This window comes from Martes martes (assembly GCF_963455335.1).
Source record: "Martes martes genome assembly, chromosome: 9".
Lineage (NCBI taxonomy): Eukaryota > Metazoa > Chordata > Mammalia > Carnivora > Mustelidae > Martes > Martes martes.
Window position 1 is genome coordinate 11,884,788 of NC_137896.1, and position 17,551 is coordinate 11,902,338.

Genomic DNA, 17,551 nt, shown 5'->3' on the forward strand with positions numbered 1-17,551 from the left:
GTCTCTCCAGCTGGGAAAGAAAAGAGCTCGTGTGGAAGGATGGCAGCCAGGGAGATGCTGTGGGGAACTGAGGTGAAGACCGAGGAGGGAAGGGAGGGAGTCAAGGGGAGGAAGAGTGTTCCGGGCAGAGGAGACAGCCAGTGCAAAGGTCCTGGGGTGGAACTGTGGCTTGTATCTTTGAGGAACAGTGAAAAGGCTGATGGGGTGGAGTAGAGTGAGAGAGAGGGAAGGGTAGGTGATGAGGTCGACCAGACAATGGAGGCCAGGCCTTGTAGGACTTTGTGCCCATGGTAAGGACCATGGAGCCGCCGGAAGGTTCTGAGCAGAGGCAGGGCATGATGTGACACAGCTTCTGGGAAGAGTCCCCCAGCTGCAGGTGGAGACTAGCTTGTCAGGGGCAAAGGTGGAAGTAGGGGAGTGGCGAGGAGGCTGTGTGGTGGCCGTGGAGGTGGTGAGAAGCGGTCGATGCCAGATATAGGTGCAGGGAGAAGCATTTTCTATTTTAGAAATTGTGCATTTGGGTTTTATTTCTCTCTTCTATTTAAGGCAAATGCTCCCAGTTTCCTATTGAGGGGAGTGATGGAAAGTTTTAACTATGATTCTTTCAGTGAGAAAGGCGAGCCAATTTAGGGAAGATGATTGATAGCTTGGTGTGTGGAAATGGCAGAAATCGCCCAGGGGAATGTGCCTGCTTCAAGTTCTGGAAGTGCCTGGGGTTTGAGAACAGGCTCCCGAGGTGGTTTTATCTGGCAGGTGGGGATGGGAGGATGATCCTGAGCCCCACCGTGGGGTGCACGCCCTTGACGGGGAAGCACGTAGCTGCATCGAAGCCTCTGGGACAGTGTCGCCCACCGCACAGCCTCGGGCGGGCTCTGCTCACTCTGCTCTGGCCTTCCACTTGTGGAAAGGCCAAGACCCGGCCTTGCGAACTGTGTCCTCTAGGGGACACTAGTGGGCATTTTTCTGCAGTCAGCACCAAGATGTTGTGGTCACTTCTCACCCTCCCATCTGTGATTGTTGAACAAAATATTCACTGCCCGAGGGGCTAGTTTGAACACCCGGGGGCCCCCTCTCACTGAGAGGGTGACAGAGAAGGCATTAGGAGGGTGACCTGGGATTTCTGTGTGTGGATTCAGTCTCCAAGGGCAGGACGGGTGGTTCTGAGTCAGTAAAGATGCCGGGGGGTATGGGCTCCAGTTAAATGAGGTTTGTCTATCTCCTTGAGAGCCCAGAGTCTGGCATTGCTACACCTTTGGGCTAGATTTCCCCGAAGCCTGGGAGACAGGGGCTCCCCGGGTGGCCCCCTGGGCTCCTAGGTGAAATGCTGCTTTCTCTTACGGCTGCTTCTTCCTGGTGCAGGATCATCAAAGTTCCCGACCATCCAGAGGCTCTGTGCTTCCAGATCCGTGGAGCTGCCCCGCCATGCGTCTATGCCGTGGGCAGAGGTGAGCCCAGCAGACAGAGGGGCTCAGACAGCTGATGGGAATGCATAGGGAACGGTGGGGACTATGGCAAGGTGAGAAAGGACGTGCTCACTTTCAAAGAGGTTCATTTTCCCTCAGCTCAAGCTCGTTATGACCAGGTAGGAATGAGTTTTTAAAGGAAGCCAGAAGTAGGAATTTTGGCCACAGTTCTGTGGTCCAGTCCAGCCCGAGGGCCAACAGTCAGTCTGTTCTCGTGCTGCCTCCCCCTTGCATGCTGGTTAGAGGGCCACTCCCTCTGGGAGACAAGACCACATAGGTCTGAAGTTCTAGGCTCCGAACCCTCTTCGTATCTGAGGGCCGCACTTTTATTTTATTTTTTTAGATTTTATTTATTTGACAGAGGGAGAGAGATCGCAAGTAGGCAGAGAGGCAGGCAGAGAGAGAGGGTGAAGCAGGCTCCCCGCTGAGCAGAGAGCCCGATATGGGGCTCAATCCCAGGACCTGAGCCAAAAGCAGAGGCTTAGCTCACTGAGCCACCCAGGCGCCCCTGAGGGCCGCACTTTTTTTTTTTTTTTTAAATATTTTTATTTATTTATTTGACAGAATCAGAGAGTGGAGAAGTAGGCAGAGCAGCAGGCAGAGGGAGAGGGAGAAGCAGGCTCCCCGCTGAGGAGGAAGCCCGATGTGGGGCTCGTTCCCAGGACCCTGAGATCATGACCTGAGCTGAAAGCAGAGGCTTTAACCCACTGAGCCACCCAGGTGCCCCAGGGCCGCACTTTTTAAGTTGAAACATGAACTATCTACTTTCATGGTCATAGTTGTACTTGTAACATGAGTTGATGAAAGAAAATGCGTATCACGGCAGAAAGCTACCAAGAGTCTGTTAACTATTTTATTTTATTTTATATTTTAAAAGATTTTATTTATTTATTTGACAGAAAGAGACATAGCGAGAGAGGGAACACAAGCAGGGGGAGCTGCAGAGGGAGAGGGAAAAGTAGGTTTCCTGCTGAGCAGGGAGCCCAATGCGGGGCTCTATCCCAGGCAAACGCTTAATGACTGAGCCACCCAGCCGCCCCTCTGTTAACTATTTTATTTTATTATTATTATTTTTTAAAGATTATTTATTTATTTATTTGACACAGAGAGAGAGATCACAAGTAGGCAGGCAGAGAGAGAGGGAGAAACAGGCTCCCCACTGAGGAGGCAGCCCGATGTGGGGCTCGATCCCAGGACCCTGGGATCAGGACCTGAGCCGAAGGCAGAGGATTAACCCACTGAGCCACTCAGGTGCCCCTATTTTATTTTATTTTTTAAATATTTTATTTATTTATTTGACAGACAGAGATCACAAATAGAGAGGCAGGCAGAGAGAGGGGGGAAGCAGGCTCCCCACTGAGCAGAGAGCCCGATGTGGGGCTCGATCCCAGGACCCTGGGATCATGACCTGAGCTGAAGACAGGGGCTCTAACCCACTGAGCCACCCAGGCGCCCCTCTGTTAAGTATTTTAAAGTGGGTTTTTATTTTTTCTTTAAAGCAACAGTTCTGGACTGCAGGGCACTTTCACCCTGCAAGGGGTGTCTGGTGCTCTCTGACGACTCTAGTTGTCAGAACAAGGGGTTGGGGTCCTGCTGGGCTCTCACGGGTGGAGACCAGGGAGGCTGGCATCCGGAGCCTGCATGGACAGGGGCACAGAAGAGACTCACCTGGCCCTAAACGTCGGCCTTGTAGCAGCCGCAAGAGAAGAACAGGTGTTTGTGGGTAAACCAGGCTAAAATAGTAAAACAGCTAATATTTCTTGAGCACTTACTAAGAGCAGGGCCTGGAGCTAAATGCTTTACACTTTTAACTCCCCGAATCTCTCGAGAACCCGATGAGTACACATTATTAGTGTCCTCCTTTGACAGATGAGGAGACCAAGGCACAGAGAGGTTGGGGAGCATGCCAGAGGTCACACAGTTGGTCAGTGGCAGAGCCAGGTTTTGAAGGCCAGCCCCTGGGTCCAGGCCAGTACTTGTCACCATCGCACCAAATAGGCCCGATCTTCTCCCAGGCAGGCACGGATGGGGCTTGGCATTCATTTGTATTTCCAGACTCTTCATATTAACCACATAAAGCCCTGGGGGCCAAGACCTGTAGTTTGGGAGTCGGGATATGGCAGGAAAAGCAGGTACTTGAAGTCCGGTAGGCCTCGGTTCGGATCCTGGCTTCTCTTCACCAGGTGACCCTGAGAGAGTCACTGCCTCTCTACACCTTTGTTTCCCTGTCTGCAAAATGGGGCTGATCCTGCACAGTATCACAGGTTGTTGAGGGATTTTAAAGGCGATGAAGCTTGAGAGAGGAATGTACCAGGTTCACATCCAGCCTTCCTTGCTGTGTTGACCTTGGGCTCGCTGCTACTTCTCTGAGCCTCAGTGCCCTCTTCTGCGAAATGGGAATGCCAGTCCCTGTCCTGCCTATTGGAGTGGGATGGAGAGTGGCTTGAGGGCGGGATGGATGGGGGTGGAATGTCTGGGGTGTGTTTGGGGGGTTGGGGCGGTGTGTGGGGTGGGGGACAGCGTTCATCTGGTTACTTGCCCTTGCCTGCCGCTGCCCCAGGCTCTCTGCCTTGCCTCCACCCTCACACACTCCTGTCCCCTTAGGCTCCGAGGCTGCGGCCGCAGGGCTCTGTGCTGGCCAGTGCATCCTCAAGGTCAATGGCAACAATGTGGTGAGCGAAGGCGCACAGGAGGTCCTGGAGCACTTCCAGGCATTCCGGAACCATCAAGAAGAGGCCCTGGTGAGCCAGCCAGCAGCCGAGGGGATCAGGGGAGCCCTGCTCTGTGGGGCAGGGGGCTGAGGGCCGCCTCCTTCCTTGCGAAGAAGCCTGAAGGCAGCACAGCGTTTGGGGTGGGGTCGGGTGGGGCTGCCTACCGTGCATGGCTGAGCTGGGCTCGGGGTCTTGCCCGCTCTGTCTCCCCGAGCTGGAGGAATTGGGCCGTGATACCTCACAGTCTCGATGGTCACAGCTGAGACATGGGTGTGATAAGACCCTCCTTTCTTACCGCATAGGCACATTGGGCAGAGAGTTGATGGTAAAAGTTGATGTTCTAGTTGGGGTGGGGGCCGGGGTCCTGGGGAGGGGGATAGGCCTTCACTGTTTCTTCTAGTAAGCGTTAATTGAACACCTGCTATGTGCCTGGCATGTCCGTGGGCTCTGGGGCTGTAGGAGAGACAGGGAGTCTGCTACCATGGGTCTGACCTCTGTTTTCAGAGGCTCCCCCCACCCTGGCTTCTCTGCGGAGCATAGACTCTAGAGGGTGAGGTCTGAGTATGACTGGAGGTCCCTCAGGAAGGTTCCAGAGCAGAGTCTTGGAGGACTCCCAAAGGTGGTGTCACCAGCAGGCTAGAAGCCTGGGCTGTGGAGTCAGGGAACGGCTTGCCCTGCAGCCCTATCCGTTCCTCCCGGGGCTCCTGGGGTCGCAGCGCCCTCTTACTCTGCCCTTCTGGTAGGGTCTGTACCAGTGGGTCTACCACACCCATGAGGATGCCCAGGAGGCCCAAGCCAGCCAGGAGGCCCCCGGTGAGGACCCGCAGTCCGACTCAGGTAATGGGACAGGTGGGCCGTGTGTCCGAGAGTGTCCTCTTCTGTGTCCATGCTTCCCCCTGCTCCTGGCCAGGCCGTGGTGGTGCTGTCAGCTCTGGGTTCCTGTCTGCTCGCCGCTGTAACACTGAGCCCCACACACACATTCATAACCCCACAGCACTGGAGACCAGACATCCACACCGAGTCTTGCTGGGCCATCCGCCAGGTGTCCATGGAGCTCTGCTCCTTTCTGGGGCTTGAGGGGAGACTCCGTGTACTTGCCTGTTACAGCTTCTAGAAGCTGCCTGCATTCCTGGGCACATGGTCCCTGCCCCCATCTTCAGAGCCGGTGGCATTGGCCGGAGTTCTCATCCTGCTCTCTCTCTAATTCTGACTCTCCTGCCTCCATCTTCCCCATGGAAGGACCACGTGGTCGCGCTGGGCTCATCTGGATAACCCAGGATAATCTGTTTATTATAAAACCAGTCATTTAACAAACTTAGTTCCATCTGCAACTGTAACCTGCCCCCCGCCGCCATGGAACATCATACTTATAGGGTCCAGTGCTTGGGGCACAGGCTTCTGTCCGGGGCCAGTGTTCTGTCCACCACGAGCTCCCATCTTTATTTATCCCTAGCCCAGCCTCAGCTCTGGGCTCCAGACCCATCGTTCTACCTGCCAGCCTGGAATGTCCATCAGGCACGGCACACTTAGCATGGCCCAGATTGAAAGCCCACCCCCCCCGCCCCCCGCCGAAACCCGGTCCTCCTGTAAGTGTCCCTTACACTTACATCCTTCCCAGATTCTTAGGCCCCAAACCCCAGAGTATGTCTTGACTGTTCTCTCTCTCCTCTCGCCCTGCACCTTGATCCCGGTAGCACACCTGTTGCCCTACCTTCCTCCCGCGTCCAGAATCTGACCACGTCCCACCCCCTCCGTCACTGCCTGGCCTAAGCCACCATCATTTCTTACCAGGACCCCTGCACTAGCCTGCTCACTCTTCTCCCTCTCCTGCCTTACTTCTGCCTCCCATAGGCTTTTCTCAAAAAACAGAACAGAATCTTCCAGTGGCTCCCACCCTACTCCAGGCAAAGACCGAGTCCTCCCCTTCATGGTCTTCTAGCCCCAGCCATACCTCCCAGCACTTTTCATCTTGAGTTCTCTGCTCTATCCACTCCAGTCTCTTGCTCTCAAATACCAAATGGATTCCTGCCCCAGGGCCTTTGCACTTGTAGTCCCGCCTGCCTCAGATGCTCTCCTCCAGAGTACTTCTTACCTCATGCTCTTCATCTCTGTCAGCTCTGCTCAAATGTCACCTCGTCAGGGAGGCCCCCTGAGCACCCTGGCTAAACCCTTTCTTTTCCTCAGGGTCTCCTCATCCCATTTTATTTTTCTTCACTGCAAGTATTGTTAACATATCATACAGCTGTTTGTCTGTTGATTTCCCCGCTAGTGCATAAAACCCACGAGGGCAGGGTTTTGTTTGCTCTCTTCCTTGCTGGATCCTCGGAGCCCAGAACTGGCACATAGCAGGCACTCAGTGATTGTGTCGTTTGAACAGTAACCTGTTTTCGCCAGTTGCTTCTCTGGATTCTGCCCTATATTTCCACTGGGCTGGAGGTGGAGGCAGAGGCTGTGGGAAGAGTAGGGGCTCTGGATGCCTCTGCATCTGACATCTGTGGGCTCCTTGCTGGTACATTCAGGGTCAGTGAAGAACGCAGTTTAGGGGGTTGTTTGGGGAGGCGTCCCCTTCCTGGTGAAGCACATAGCCCAGCAGAGGGGTCCTGGAGGGGACAGGCTGATGGAGGGAGGAGAGGCTGAGCCTGCTTTATACCCTCTGAGAGGCAAGGGCTGTGGGGCTTCTTCCCAGCACATGGGGGACCCCGATAATGACGGTCAAGTATGCCGAGAGGAGCTGGCTATTTCTAGTCTTCTGTTCAGCAAGGAGAAGCACCTGCTGTATGGCAGGCCCTGTTCTAGGAGCTGGGGGTCCATAAAAATATTGGTTTCTCTTTCACGTGCTGTGTTCTGCCGGTGGGTCTAGCGACTTGGAATCCGCAGTTGAAAAAGAGTCTGTCTCCTCCTCGTAGATCCAACAGAAGTCCCAGACTTGGCGCTCACTGGCCTAGCTCGGGTCACATGCTTGTTCCTTCAGTCTGGCTCCAGGGTGGACAGGGTTTCTGTCCTCGTGGTGCTGACATGAGGGGGAACAGGAAAGCTGGCAGGCAGCGACACAGTATGGATGTGAGGGGGGAAGGCCATCCTGGTGGGTGTGTTGAGAGGTGCTCTTTGGAGCAGGTGTAAGGGAAAGCCGTTCAGTCCAGTAAAGTGCCTGCTTCATTTTCTAGCTGTGTCACTACCTAGCCGTGTGGCCTCCGAGGAATCACTTAGACTCTGTGGGCCCACGTTAATCAGGACTGAAACTGGGCTACATAAAAACAGTGGCTCAGCCAACTAAACAGTGAGTAGGGTCAAGCCAGCTTCAGGTCTGACTCCGTCCAGTTCTACCTATAGTCTCGGGAAAAGTCTCTTTTGGTCCAGTTCTCGCCTGTGCTCATTCTGTGTGTTCTGCGTACGGTGGTTCCAGTAGCTTGGAATCCCACTGAAAAAGGGAATGTCCAGTTCTCTTTGTAGATCCAGCGGAAGTCCCAGACTTGACTCTCATTGGCCTGGCTCCGGTCACATGCTTGTTCCTGAACCAGTCACCGTGACTGAAGGGTGTGGTTAGGGCTTCCTTCTTCTGAGCCGCAGAGACTGGGAATGGGGCACAAAGGTGGATTCCTAGAAGGAAAACCGAGGACAAGGGGTGAGCGAGAGTGGGCTGGCCAGAATGGGCAGAGCTGTAGCACAGGCTTCTCTCCACGCGTCCCACGTGATCCACTGCAGTGCTGGGTTGGGGGGCGGGCTGGCTGGGGGGTGGTGCCCCCTCCTCAGGGCTGCCTGTCCCTTTGGCTTCCAGCCTTCCCCTTGATGTCCCTGGGGCCCCAGCTGAGCCTGCATGAAGACAGCCCTGTGGTCACCTTGACCGTGGACAACGTACACTTGGAGCATGGCGTGGTGTATGAGTACGTGAGCACTGCAGGCGTCAAGTGCCACGTGCTGGAGAAGATCGTGGAGCCCCGTGGCTGCTTCGGCCTCGCTGCCAAGGTCTCGCTGGGCGCTGCCCTGCCCTGGGGGGTGGGGGACCTCATTCTCATTTCGTCCGACTTAGCCTGGAGCTCTGAAGTCTAGTTGCTGACCCACCACTTGGTAGCTGTGGGATTTAGGAGAGTCGCTTTTTTCCCCTTTTCTCTTTAGCCTCAGCTTATTTATCTGCAAAATGGGCCGGTAGCAGACCCCATCTCACGGGGCTATTACAAGCCTACAGGGATCACTGTGGAGAAACTGCTTAAGATCCTCCTTGGTGCACAGTGTGTGCTCAGTGGTGGTTCGTATTTCTGCAGATCCTTAAGGCCTTTGCTGCCGATGACAGTGACTTTGTGCAGAACTGTGGGCGACTCATGGCCCTGAACAACAACATCAAGACCATGTCCCACTATGAGTTCCGCAACATCTGTGACACCAAGCTGGAGAGCATCGGCCAGAGGATTGCCTGCTACCAGGAGGTACCTGCACCCCAGAGGGTCTCAGTCTGGGCTGTTTTGGTTATAAATGTCAAAATCCAACCCAACATAGGTTAAACAAACAGGAGTATTTATTGGTTTATGTTTCTGAAAAGTCCAGAGGTGAACTTCAGGCATGGTTGTATCCAGGTGCTCAAACAGCCTTCACACCATCACAAGAAGGTGGCCTCTCTCCTTCTCATGCTTTTGGTTTCCTCTGGCTTCACCTTCAGGTCGGCCCTTCTCACATGGTGACAAAATGCTTCCCAGTAGCTCTAGCCTTAGGAACCCCAGTAGAAAAGGAACTCAGTGGGAACTCTTATTGGCCTGGTTTGGGTCCCTTATCTAGCCCTGTACCAGTCACTGCAGGGGTTGGAAGGCCAGCCTTGCCTACACCTCATGGACTGCGGGTGGGGAGAGATGGTTCCTCAAGGATAGCTCAGGGCAGCTGAGGTGAAGAAATGAATGTGCGTGGGTACTTGGAGGCCTCAGATTTCCCCATACCTTCCCTGAAATCTGGATGCAGTGAAAGGCAGTGTAGGGGAATTCACTTTTCCATTTGAAGCTATTGGCATTTTGTCTAGTTTTGGAATGTCTGGCCTAGACTAGGGTGAAGTGGGTGCTGGAGGTGGGCTGGAATTCCCAGACCCCTGAATCATGACCCCTATATCCCCCACCTTTCTCAGTTTGCAGCTCAGCTGAAGAGCAGGGTCAGCCCACCCTTCAAACAAGCATCCCCGGAACCCCATCCGCTGTGTGGCCTGGACTTCTGCCCCACCAATTGCCACGTCAACCTCATGGAAGTGTCCTACCCCAAGACCACTCCCTCAGTTGGCAGGTCCTTCAGTATCCGTTTCGGTCGTAAACCCTCCCTCATCGGCCTTGACCCCGAGCAAGGTAACTGCGTGTGTCTGCTAGATGTTGTGTTCAGGTCTGTGGAAACATGTCCAGAGACCAGCAGTCTAGGATTAGAATGGTGGCTCCCCAGTTAGCCATCAGGGATCCAGGTTCCTTCTAGCCCACCATCTCTAGAGGTGGCTTCCTTCCTGAAGGATGCCTTATGATGTAAAACGGCTGCTGGAGTACCAGCCATCATGTCTGTGTTCCAGTCAGGAAAAGTTTCATGGTGGTTAAAATCATCTTGGCACCAAACTGAAACTTTCCTCTCCAAATTATCTAGTTGATTAAAAGGATATTTAATAGAAAGTTTTTCTCACTCATTGGGATCCATGGAATAGGTTTGTATATTTCTAAGGGGCTTATGGGTGTCTGGAGGCTGTTTCCAAATGAGCTCCCCCTCTCCCCCCGCTGTAGGCCACCTGAACCCCATGTCCTACACCCAGCACTGTATCACCACCATGGCTGCCCCATCCTGGAAGTGCCTGCCTGCTGCGGACGGGGACCCCCAACAGCAGAGCCTTAATGACAGCGGCTTTGGGTCCGCCAGTGAAACTGCTAGCCAGGAGGACCGGGGCCTCAGCTTCCTACTCAAGCAGGAGGACCGTGAGATCCAGGGAGCCTACCGGCAGCTCTTTACCAAACTGGACGTGGCCTTGAAGGAGATGAAGCAGTATGTCACCCAGATTAACAGGTGCGCCCAGCCCCAGAGGGAGCGGGGCAGGGAGTGGGAGGGTCAGCGTTTGCCAGCCTCAGCAATGCCAACGTTTTGGGTAGAATAACTCTGTGTAGTGGGGGGGCGCTGTGGGGGTACCTCATAGGTGACTTAGTGATGCCCCTGGTCTCTATCCACGAGATGTTGTAACTCCCCTGGTCCAAGGTTGTGACAGCCGGAAATGTCCTCAGATGTTGCCAAATGCTCCCTGGGCAGGGCGGTGGGGAGTGGGTAGAGTCCTCCCCAACAGAAAACTACTGCTCTAATGAAATAATGGATGTGGGCAGCAGTCACTAGGAGATGCTGATGCTATTTAGAGAAAGGTTTGGAGGGAACTTTCTTTGCAGAAGGAGAGACAGCTGGACGTGTCCTTCTTGGTGTCATGCCACAGGACACACAGTGGAAAGGCGCATCCTCCGGCCAGAGTCTGGGTCTGACTACTCAGCGATGGGATGTGAGAGATAGAGGATGCTGAAGTGGCACTCTGGGAAGGCAGGTGGCCAAATCCGTAGGGTGGGTGATTCTAGAAGACACGTGACCCAGTCTCTTTAACACACAAGTGGGGGTGGGTGGGGGGCAGGTACAGGGAGGAAGAAGAGAGACTTGAGACACACATCAGCCACGTACGACATCTGGACCTGGTCAAGATTCTGTTTTCAACACACTGTCTGTGAAAGGACACCTTCAAGACTGTCAGGGACTTTTGAATATGGGTGGGCATACAAGATGGTCTTGGGGAATTACTGATTTTGTTAGGTATGGTGATAGCAGTCTGGTTATGTTTGCAAGATAGTTCCTCAGCCTTGACACTACTGGCATTTCGGGCTGGGTCGTTCTCTACTGTGGGGCTGTCCCGTGTGCTGTGAGACATTTAGTGGCACTGTGGGCCTCTACTCACCAGAGCCCAGAAGTGCCCCCCTCCTCCCCCACGTCAGTTGTGACAAATAGAAACATTTCTGGGCATTGCTAAATGTTTGCCTCGCAGGAAATGTGCTAAATTGCTAAACGTTTCTGGGGACTGGGGGTGGGGTGACAGTGAAAAACGTTGCTTTAAAAGAAAGTCCTTACGTGCTGGAGACGCACGTGGCAGTCGTTATGGGGGAAATTACATGATATCTTAGAATCGTCTTAAATACTCCAGCGGAGGTAAAAGCAATGGGAACAAGTGAGGAGACAGAGGTGGGCCCTGAGTTGCCAGGGTTGCAGTGCCCTGCTGGGTCCCTGGGGCTTCTCATGCTGTTCCTTCTACTTTTGTGGGAGTTGGAAATTGTCCACGATAAAGGAAAAATAATGTAGGCTCTGGAGGTGAGAGCCGCGCGACTGAGGCGCTTCGCCTGTCTGAGCCTCACCTGTAGGGTGGGGCAAATGCTAACACGGAGCCCACTGAGGGGAGGTGGGATAGGTCAGCCGGGGTCCGATGGCCGCCTGCAAGGCACCAGACGCTTTTCTGAACATTGTACGTTTTACATTTTAAGTCCCTTAATCTTTTTTTTTTTTAAAGATATTACTTATTTATTTGACAGAGAGAGATCACAAGTAGGCAGAGAGGCAGGCAGAGAGAGAGGGGGAAGCAGGCTCCCTGCTGAGCAGAGAGCCCGATGCGGGCTCGATCCCAGGACTCTGAGACCATGACCTGAGCTGAAGGCAGAGGTTTAACCCACTGAGCCACCCAGATGCCCCAATCTTTTTTTTTTTTTTAAAGATATTACTTATTTATTTGACAGAGAGATCACAAGTAGGCAGAGAGGCAGGCAGAGAGAGAGGAGGAAGAGGCTCCCTGCTGAGCAGAGAGCCCAATGCGGGGCTCGATCCCAGGACCCCCGGACCATGACCTGAGCCGAAGGCAGAGGCTTAACCCACTGAGCCACCCAGGCGCCCCTTAGTCCCTTAATCTCGACAGCTGCCTAGGACACAGTTACTGGTATGACTCCATTTTACAGCTGAAGAAACTGAGCCTCAGAGAGGTTAAATAGTTGCTTTAGGTCTCTAAGCTGGGAAATGGTAGCATTGTGATTTGAATCTGGGGCCTGTCTCAAAACCCTATGCGCTTAACCATTATATTCTGGGCCAGGGACTGACAAACTATGACCTGTGGGCCAAATCCAGCTCAGCCCACTGCTTGCTTTTTTTTTTTTTTTAATAAAGCTTTATTGGAACATAGCCATGCCCATGTGTTTATGTCTTGTCTGTGACGCTTTCCCACCCCAGCAGCAGCGTGGAGGAGTTGAGTAGCAGCAGACTGCGAGGGCCTGCAAAGCTGAAGAGATTTGCTCTCTGGGCCTTTTATACGGAGTTTCCTAGTTGTGTTCGGTGCTTTTGAACTTCCTGTGGCTTCGCCTGAAATAAACCTCCTGCCCCCTACATCATGCCCCCTGCAGGAGGGACGGTGTACGTGTATCTGCAGAGTCGCTGGCCGGATTTTCAGGGGAGGGATAGGAAGCATTTGATGGCTCCCTGTGTTTTGGGTCAGAGGCCAGGCCCGAGGTCAGGGCCTTATCTGAGACCTCCCTGGAGGAGAATGAAGCTGGGGGCCTGTGCCTTTAAGCTGCCACTCTTTGGTCCCACAGGTTGCTGTCCACCATCACGGAGCCCACCTCCGGTGGGTCCTGTGATCCCCCCTTGGCTGAGGAGGCCTCATCCCCCCCGCTGGTCAGTGACGAGAGCGAGATGGACAGGGCCGACCACGGGGGCATCAAGAAGGTGTGTTTCAAGGTGTCTGAGGAGGAACAGGAGGACTCGGGCCATGACACCATGAGCTACCGTGACTCCTACAGGTGAGGTCATCACGTGCAGATCATGTGGGGTTGGATGTGGATGGCCGGGGGAGAGCTGAGGACACTGGTCCATTGGAGGTTGGAATCAGTGGGACGTTTCCTAGAAAACAGTGGAATGGAGCAGTGTTCTAAACCATTCGGTTCTGGGAGATTCTCTGAGCCCCCCAAAGCACATCCCAGATGCCCCCTTTGACTCTCCTGTCCTGAGGCCAGCGTTGCAGGGCCTGGTCCGTTGTGGTCCCCTGTGGTCCCCATCTGCCTGTTTGGCCGCAATTCCGCTCTACACTTGTGCATGGAGTGTGGGCCAAGAAAAGGTCAAGGTCTGTGGTGTGTTTTAAAACTCAACATAAGACATACGGTTCCTACAACGAACACCGTATATTTTTACTTGATACAGGGAGGAAAAGAGTGTTTTTTCCCCTTTCTAACTCTGAGCGATTCTGAATTGTTTTCTTGCTGATTATGTTAATTATAACGAGATCAGCAAAGCCCTAATTAGTGGGTTAAATAACACTAAAAACTCAGTTTCCCATCGTAAACTATACAGCGGGTAAATCGAATTTCTTGCCTCGAGTAAACAAGCCTTGTGGTCTCCAGTGAAAGGTTATGTAACGTTCGACCATTGTGAATTAACTAGAATCTTACAGGGTGCGTCAGAAAACACAGAACTGGCCACATGGGACGAGAAAACCCTTCGCCCCAGTCCAGCCTTGTTCATATTCTTTCTGTCTTCACGGGAGCCCCTGGTCAGTGTTTCTGGGTTGGTGTCAACACATTGGGATGCTCTGGCTAACTGGGCGCTCTGTGTCCTTGGGGCCTCCTGTCCATAGTCCGAGAGTTCCATTCTTACATTTTGGGGTCCTGCGATTTTTCCCTTAATTGTCAAAAAGGTGAAGGGAAGAACTGTGAGATTTGATCCCCTGTCCTTTCTGAGCTTACCCACCTGGACAGCCCTCCCTGTCTCTGGCACTGGGGGTCAAGGGGCCAGGAGAATGTGGGATCTGGGAGGTGCGACCCGAAGGTGTACCCCGGAGGGTGACGCATCCCTTCCTCTCTGCCCCTTTGCAGCGAGTGTAACAGTAACCGGGACTCGGTCCTGTCCTATACCAGCGTGAGAAGTAACAGCTCCTACCTGGGCAGTGACGAGATGGGGTCTGGTGAGTGCAGTGGCTCGTGCTCCCAGAGAGCCGCCCGCCCCCCCACCCCCGCACCGGGATTCTGTTTTGCTTATTTCGCTTTTATTCTGTTACTTCGGGTAGTGTGGTGGCATATTCCCTTTCAATCACGTAGTCAGCAGCGGTTTTTTGAGCACCTACTGTGTGCTGGGACCTCAGCCGTGAAGGGAAAGACGAAGGTCCTGGCGCTCGTGGAGCCCGCGTTCTCCATGAACGTCACAGACCCGGAACAGTAGATGATGCGCTGACGTGATGCGCTGACGGACGAGGGTGTCGGACAGTGATGTCACTCGAGTAGGGTGACCTGACGCTCTCTGTAAAAATGACACATGCTCAAACCAACATTTCTGATGACCCAGAAAAGTGCAGAAGAAGTACACGAAAGTAAGTCAGAGTCTCACCCCGTCCCCCAGAAGTGACCGGGGGTGGTATTTGGAGATGACTGGTGAGCGCGTATTTCTGCACAGATGGACGTGTGGGTGGATGGCCAGCTGGACACACAGACAGAAACAATCATTTATAAATGAGACTAGACTGCACTTGCAGCTTTCCCTGAAGGGCTGAAATTTGTTTTTTTATTTTAGTTTCATTGATTACGGCCTTTAAAAAATCTGTTTTGTGCTTAGGTCATACATCCACACGGTTCCCATTTCAGAAGGCACGAGAGGGCGGGTGATGACAAGCCTCTCTCCCGCCCTGGTCACCCGGCTGCGGGTTCCCCAGCTTCCACTGTCCCTGCTGCCTTCTGGTCTCTTCCCGAGCTAGTCTGTGCCCACAGATTTAATTGTAATTATCCTTCAGTTCGACAGAAGAAAAAGAAGCTGGAGTAAAATTGACGATATTGCTAAACTTCAGATAAATATTTCATCACGTAAGATGTTTAGCCACATAAAGTGTCCCTGGGGAGGTTTTAGGCAGGAGCTTATGTGTGGGAGGTGATTTAACTCAAACAGCTGGGAGATGAATCTGGAGACTTGAGATCCAGCTCCTTTTCTCTGGCTCTCTGGCTCCTCATTTGCAGAATGGAATAATGACAATGACTTGCCATTGTGTAATGCTTTAGTTCCTGGTGTCTGTTTTGCGGATGAAGAAATTGAGGCTCAGAGAGGGCAGGTGATCTGCCCAGTGTCACACAGCCAGGATCTGAGTCTGCCAGACTCCAGATATGCCTGGGGTTTTGGAACTCTGTTGCTATACCGCCTTCTTGGCAAAGAGGTTGGGAAGGCGTGGATGGATGGGACAGGGATAGTTGGTGGCCATGGCTTCTTCCTTCTTCCAGGGGATGAGCTGCCCTGTGACATGCGGATCCCATCAGATAAGCAGGACAAGCTTCACGGGTGTCTGGAGCATCTCTTTAACCAGGTAGGACCTTTGTCCCCGCCCCCGGCCTGACCTCGGGGTCCTCCCATCACCCCTGGTGAGAACAGATGAGCCAGGAGCTGGGGTAGGGGCTGTGGGTCACGTCCCCTGGAGGGCTGAAGGGGCCAGACTAACTCGGAGCTTCCTGCTGCCCAGGTGGACTCCATCCACGCACTCCTCAAGGGGCCAGTCATGAGCAGGGCTTTTGAAGAGACCAAGCATTTCCCCATGGACCACAGCCTACAAGGTGAGCGGACAGGAGTCCCGAGGCTGGGAATGGCGTCTCGCCCCCAGCAGGGAGACAGCCTGCCATGGGGAATGCGTGCCGGATGGGGCAGGACACCTGGGTCATAATCCCAGTTTGTCTCCTTTGTCCCTTTTGCCCCCTGGCTGTGGGCTAGTCCTGGGGTCAGCAAGTTCAAGTTCAGCTCCTGGGCGATATCTACCCGTAGCTTGTTTTGTCCTCAGGAGCTGAGAGTGATTTTTTTTTTTTTTTTTAATGAAGAGTTGTAAAAATAAAGACAGAAACTATTTGTAACAGAGACCACATGCCTGCAGAGCCTAAAACAGTTCCTATGAGGCTCTTTCCAAAAAACTTTGCAGACCCCTGGACTGGTCCTGAGCCTTTCTGGGGCCTTTGTCTGTGTGTTTGTAACATGAAGGGAAGGACCAGAGCAGCTTGCTAAATTCCCACATCCCCTCCTTTGTCATTTTAGCTGCACTCACAGATTCTACCTACATCTGCACATTTTTTAAAACCATATTCATTTGCTGTCTTTGTTAGCATTGACATAACTTTTTGTGAAAATATTTCCCTTTTAAAAATTTAATCTCGAAAAGAGCTTCTTTAACATCCCCGTGTATGAGGAAAACCAGCATAACATACCATGAAGTCATGATTACCATGATGCTAAATCCACCGGAAGCATCAACAAAAAAATGTCATTATACTGTCATTAGGTATAGCGTGGCCCGCCCAGAGCTCTTCGTGCTTTCCTGAGAGGGATCAGTGAGTTAAAGAAGCATTAAGGATTTACCGGAACCAAATCGACACTTTATTCTTGAAATGATTGAGAGAAAGAGAGTTGACATTTGTGTCCTCCCACCAGCCTTTTCTCCCATTTGCCCATCCACCCACCATCTGTGTACTTGCCCACCCACTCGTCCACATACCATACACCAACCACCCATCCACTCTCCATCCATCCACTGACTCATTAACATGCCCCCATCGACCCACGCACCCACCCACCATCCATCCACGTACCCACCATCCACCCATTCGTACTCACTTATCCACATACTAACCCACCCACTTACCACCTATCCACTGTCCCTCCATTCATCCGTCTATCCACTGACTTATCTGCATGCCCGCCCAACCACTCACGCACCCACCCACCCACCATCCATCTACCAACTCATCCATGTGCCTATCCACCCACTCATGTGCCATGCGTCCATCCATCTACCTACCTGTATACATAACCACCCACCCCCACCCATCCACTGTCCGTCCATCCATCCATTCATCCACGCACCCACTCACCCACCCACCATCCATCCATCCATCCATCCACCCACTTGTTTACATGCCCACCCACCCCCACCCATCCACTGTCCATCCATCCATCCATCCATCCACCCACTCATCCATTGCCCACTCGCCTACCCATCCATCCATCCATCCATGCATGCATCTATCCATCCAGTAATTCCCAGGAACCAGCTTGTGCCAGGCCTTGTGCTGGGTGCTTGGGACCCTGAGATCGATGTGATACTGCCCTGACCTCAAGGAGCTCTTGGATGAGTGCAAGAGTTGCTCCTTAAATAAGGGTGGGAAGTGGTGAGGCGTGGGAGTGTCGTAGGTCCTCTGTCCCTCCTGTTGTTTCACGATCATCTCTCCCAGGGATGGGCCTCAACAAGCAGAAATGTCAAACCCAGAAAAACCACAGATATCTCAGAAACCTGAGACCTCATAGGAAGAAAGAGGAAAAGGATAGGGGCCTGGCCTTTGAATGGTCCTGCTGGGGCCAGGT

At 53.1% G+C, this 17,551-nt stretch overlaps 1 protein-coding gene across 1 annotated transcript in view; it reads left to right on the plus strand.

The window, feature by feature from the left end:
- PREX1 (phosphatidylinositol-3,4,5-trisphosphate dependent Rac exchange factor 1) overlaps window positions 1–17,551 on the plus strand; it is a gene marked incomplete at its 5' end in the record, with an annotated part of 175,206 nt that overhangs the window by 141,200 nt on the left and 16,455 nt on the right. Inside the window, 11 exons of the mRNA XM_080813368.1 lie at window positions 1,360–1,445; window positions 4,068–4,204; window positions 4,918–5,011; window positions 7,950–8,137; window positions 8,434–8,595; window positions 9,279–9,489; window positions 9,907–10,183; window positions 12,772–12,978; window positions 14,047–14,135; window positions 15,433–15,515; window positions 15,669–15,759. Coding sequence (XP_080669494.1) covers window positions 1,360–1,445; window positions 4,068–4,204; window positions 4,918–5,011; window positions 7,950–8,137; window positions 8,434–8,595; window positions 9,279–9,489; window positions 9,907–10,183; window positions 12,772–12,978; window positions 14,047–14,135; window positions 15,433–15,515; window positions 15,669–15,759 — 1,625 coding nt within the window. The remainder of the gene's footprint in view (window positions 1–1,359; window positions 1,446–4,067; window positions 4,205–4,917; window positions 5,012–7,949; window positions 8,138–8,433; window positions 8,596–9,278; window positions 9,490–9,906; window positions 10,184–12,771; window positions 12,979–14,046; window positions 14,136–15,432; window positions 15,516–15,668; window positions 15,760–17,551) is intronic.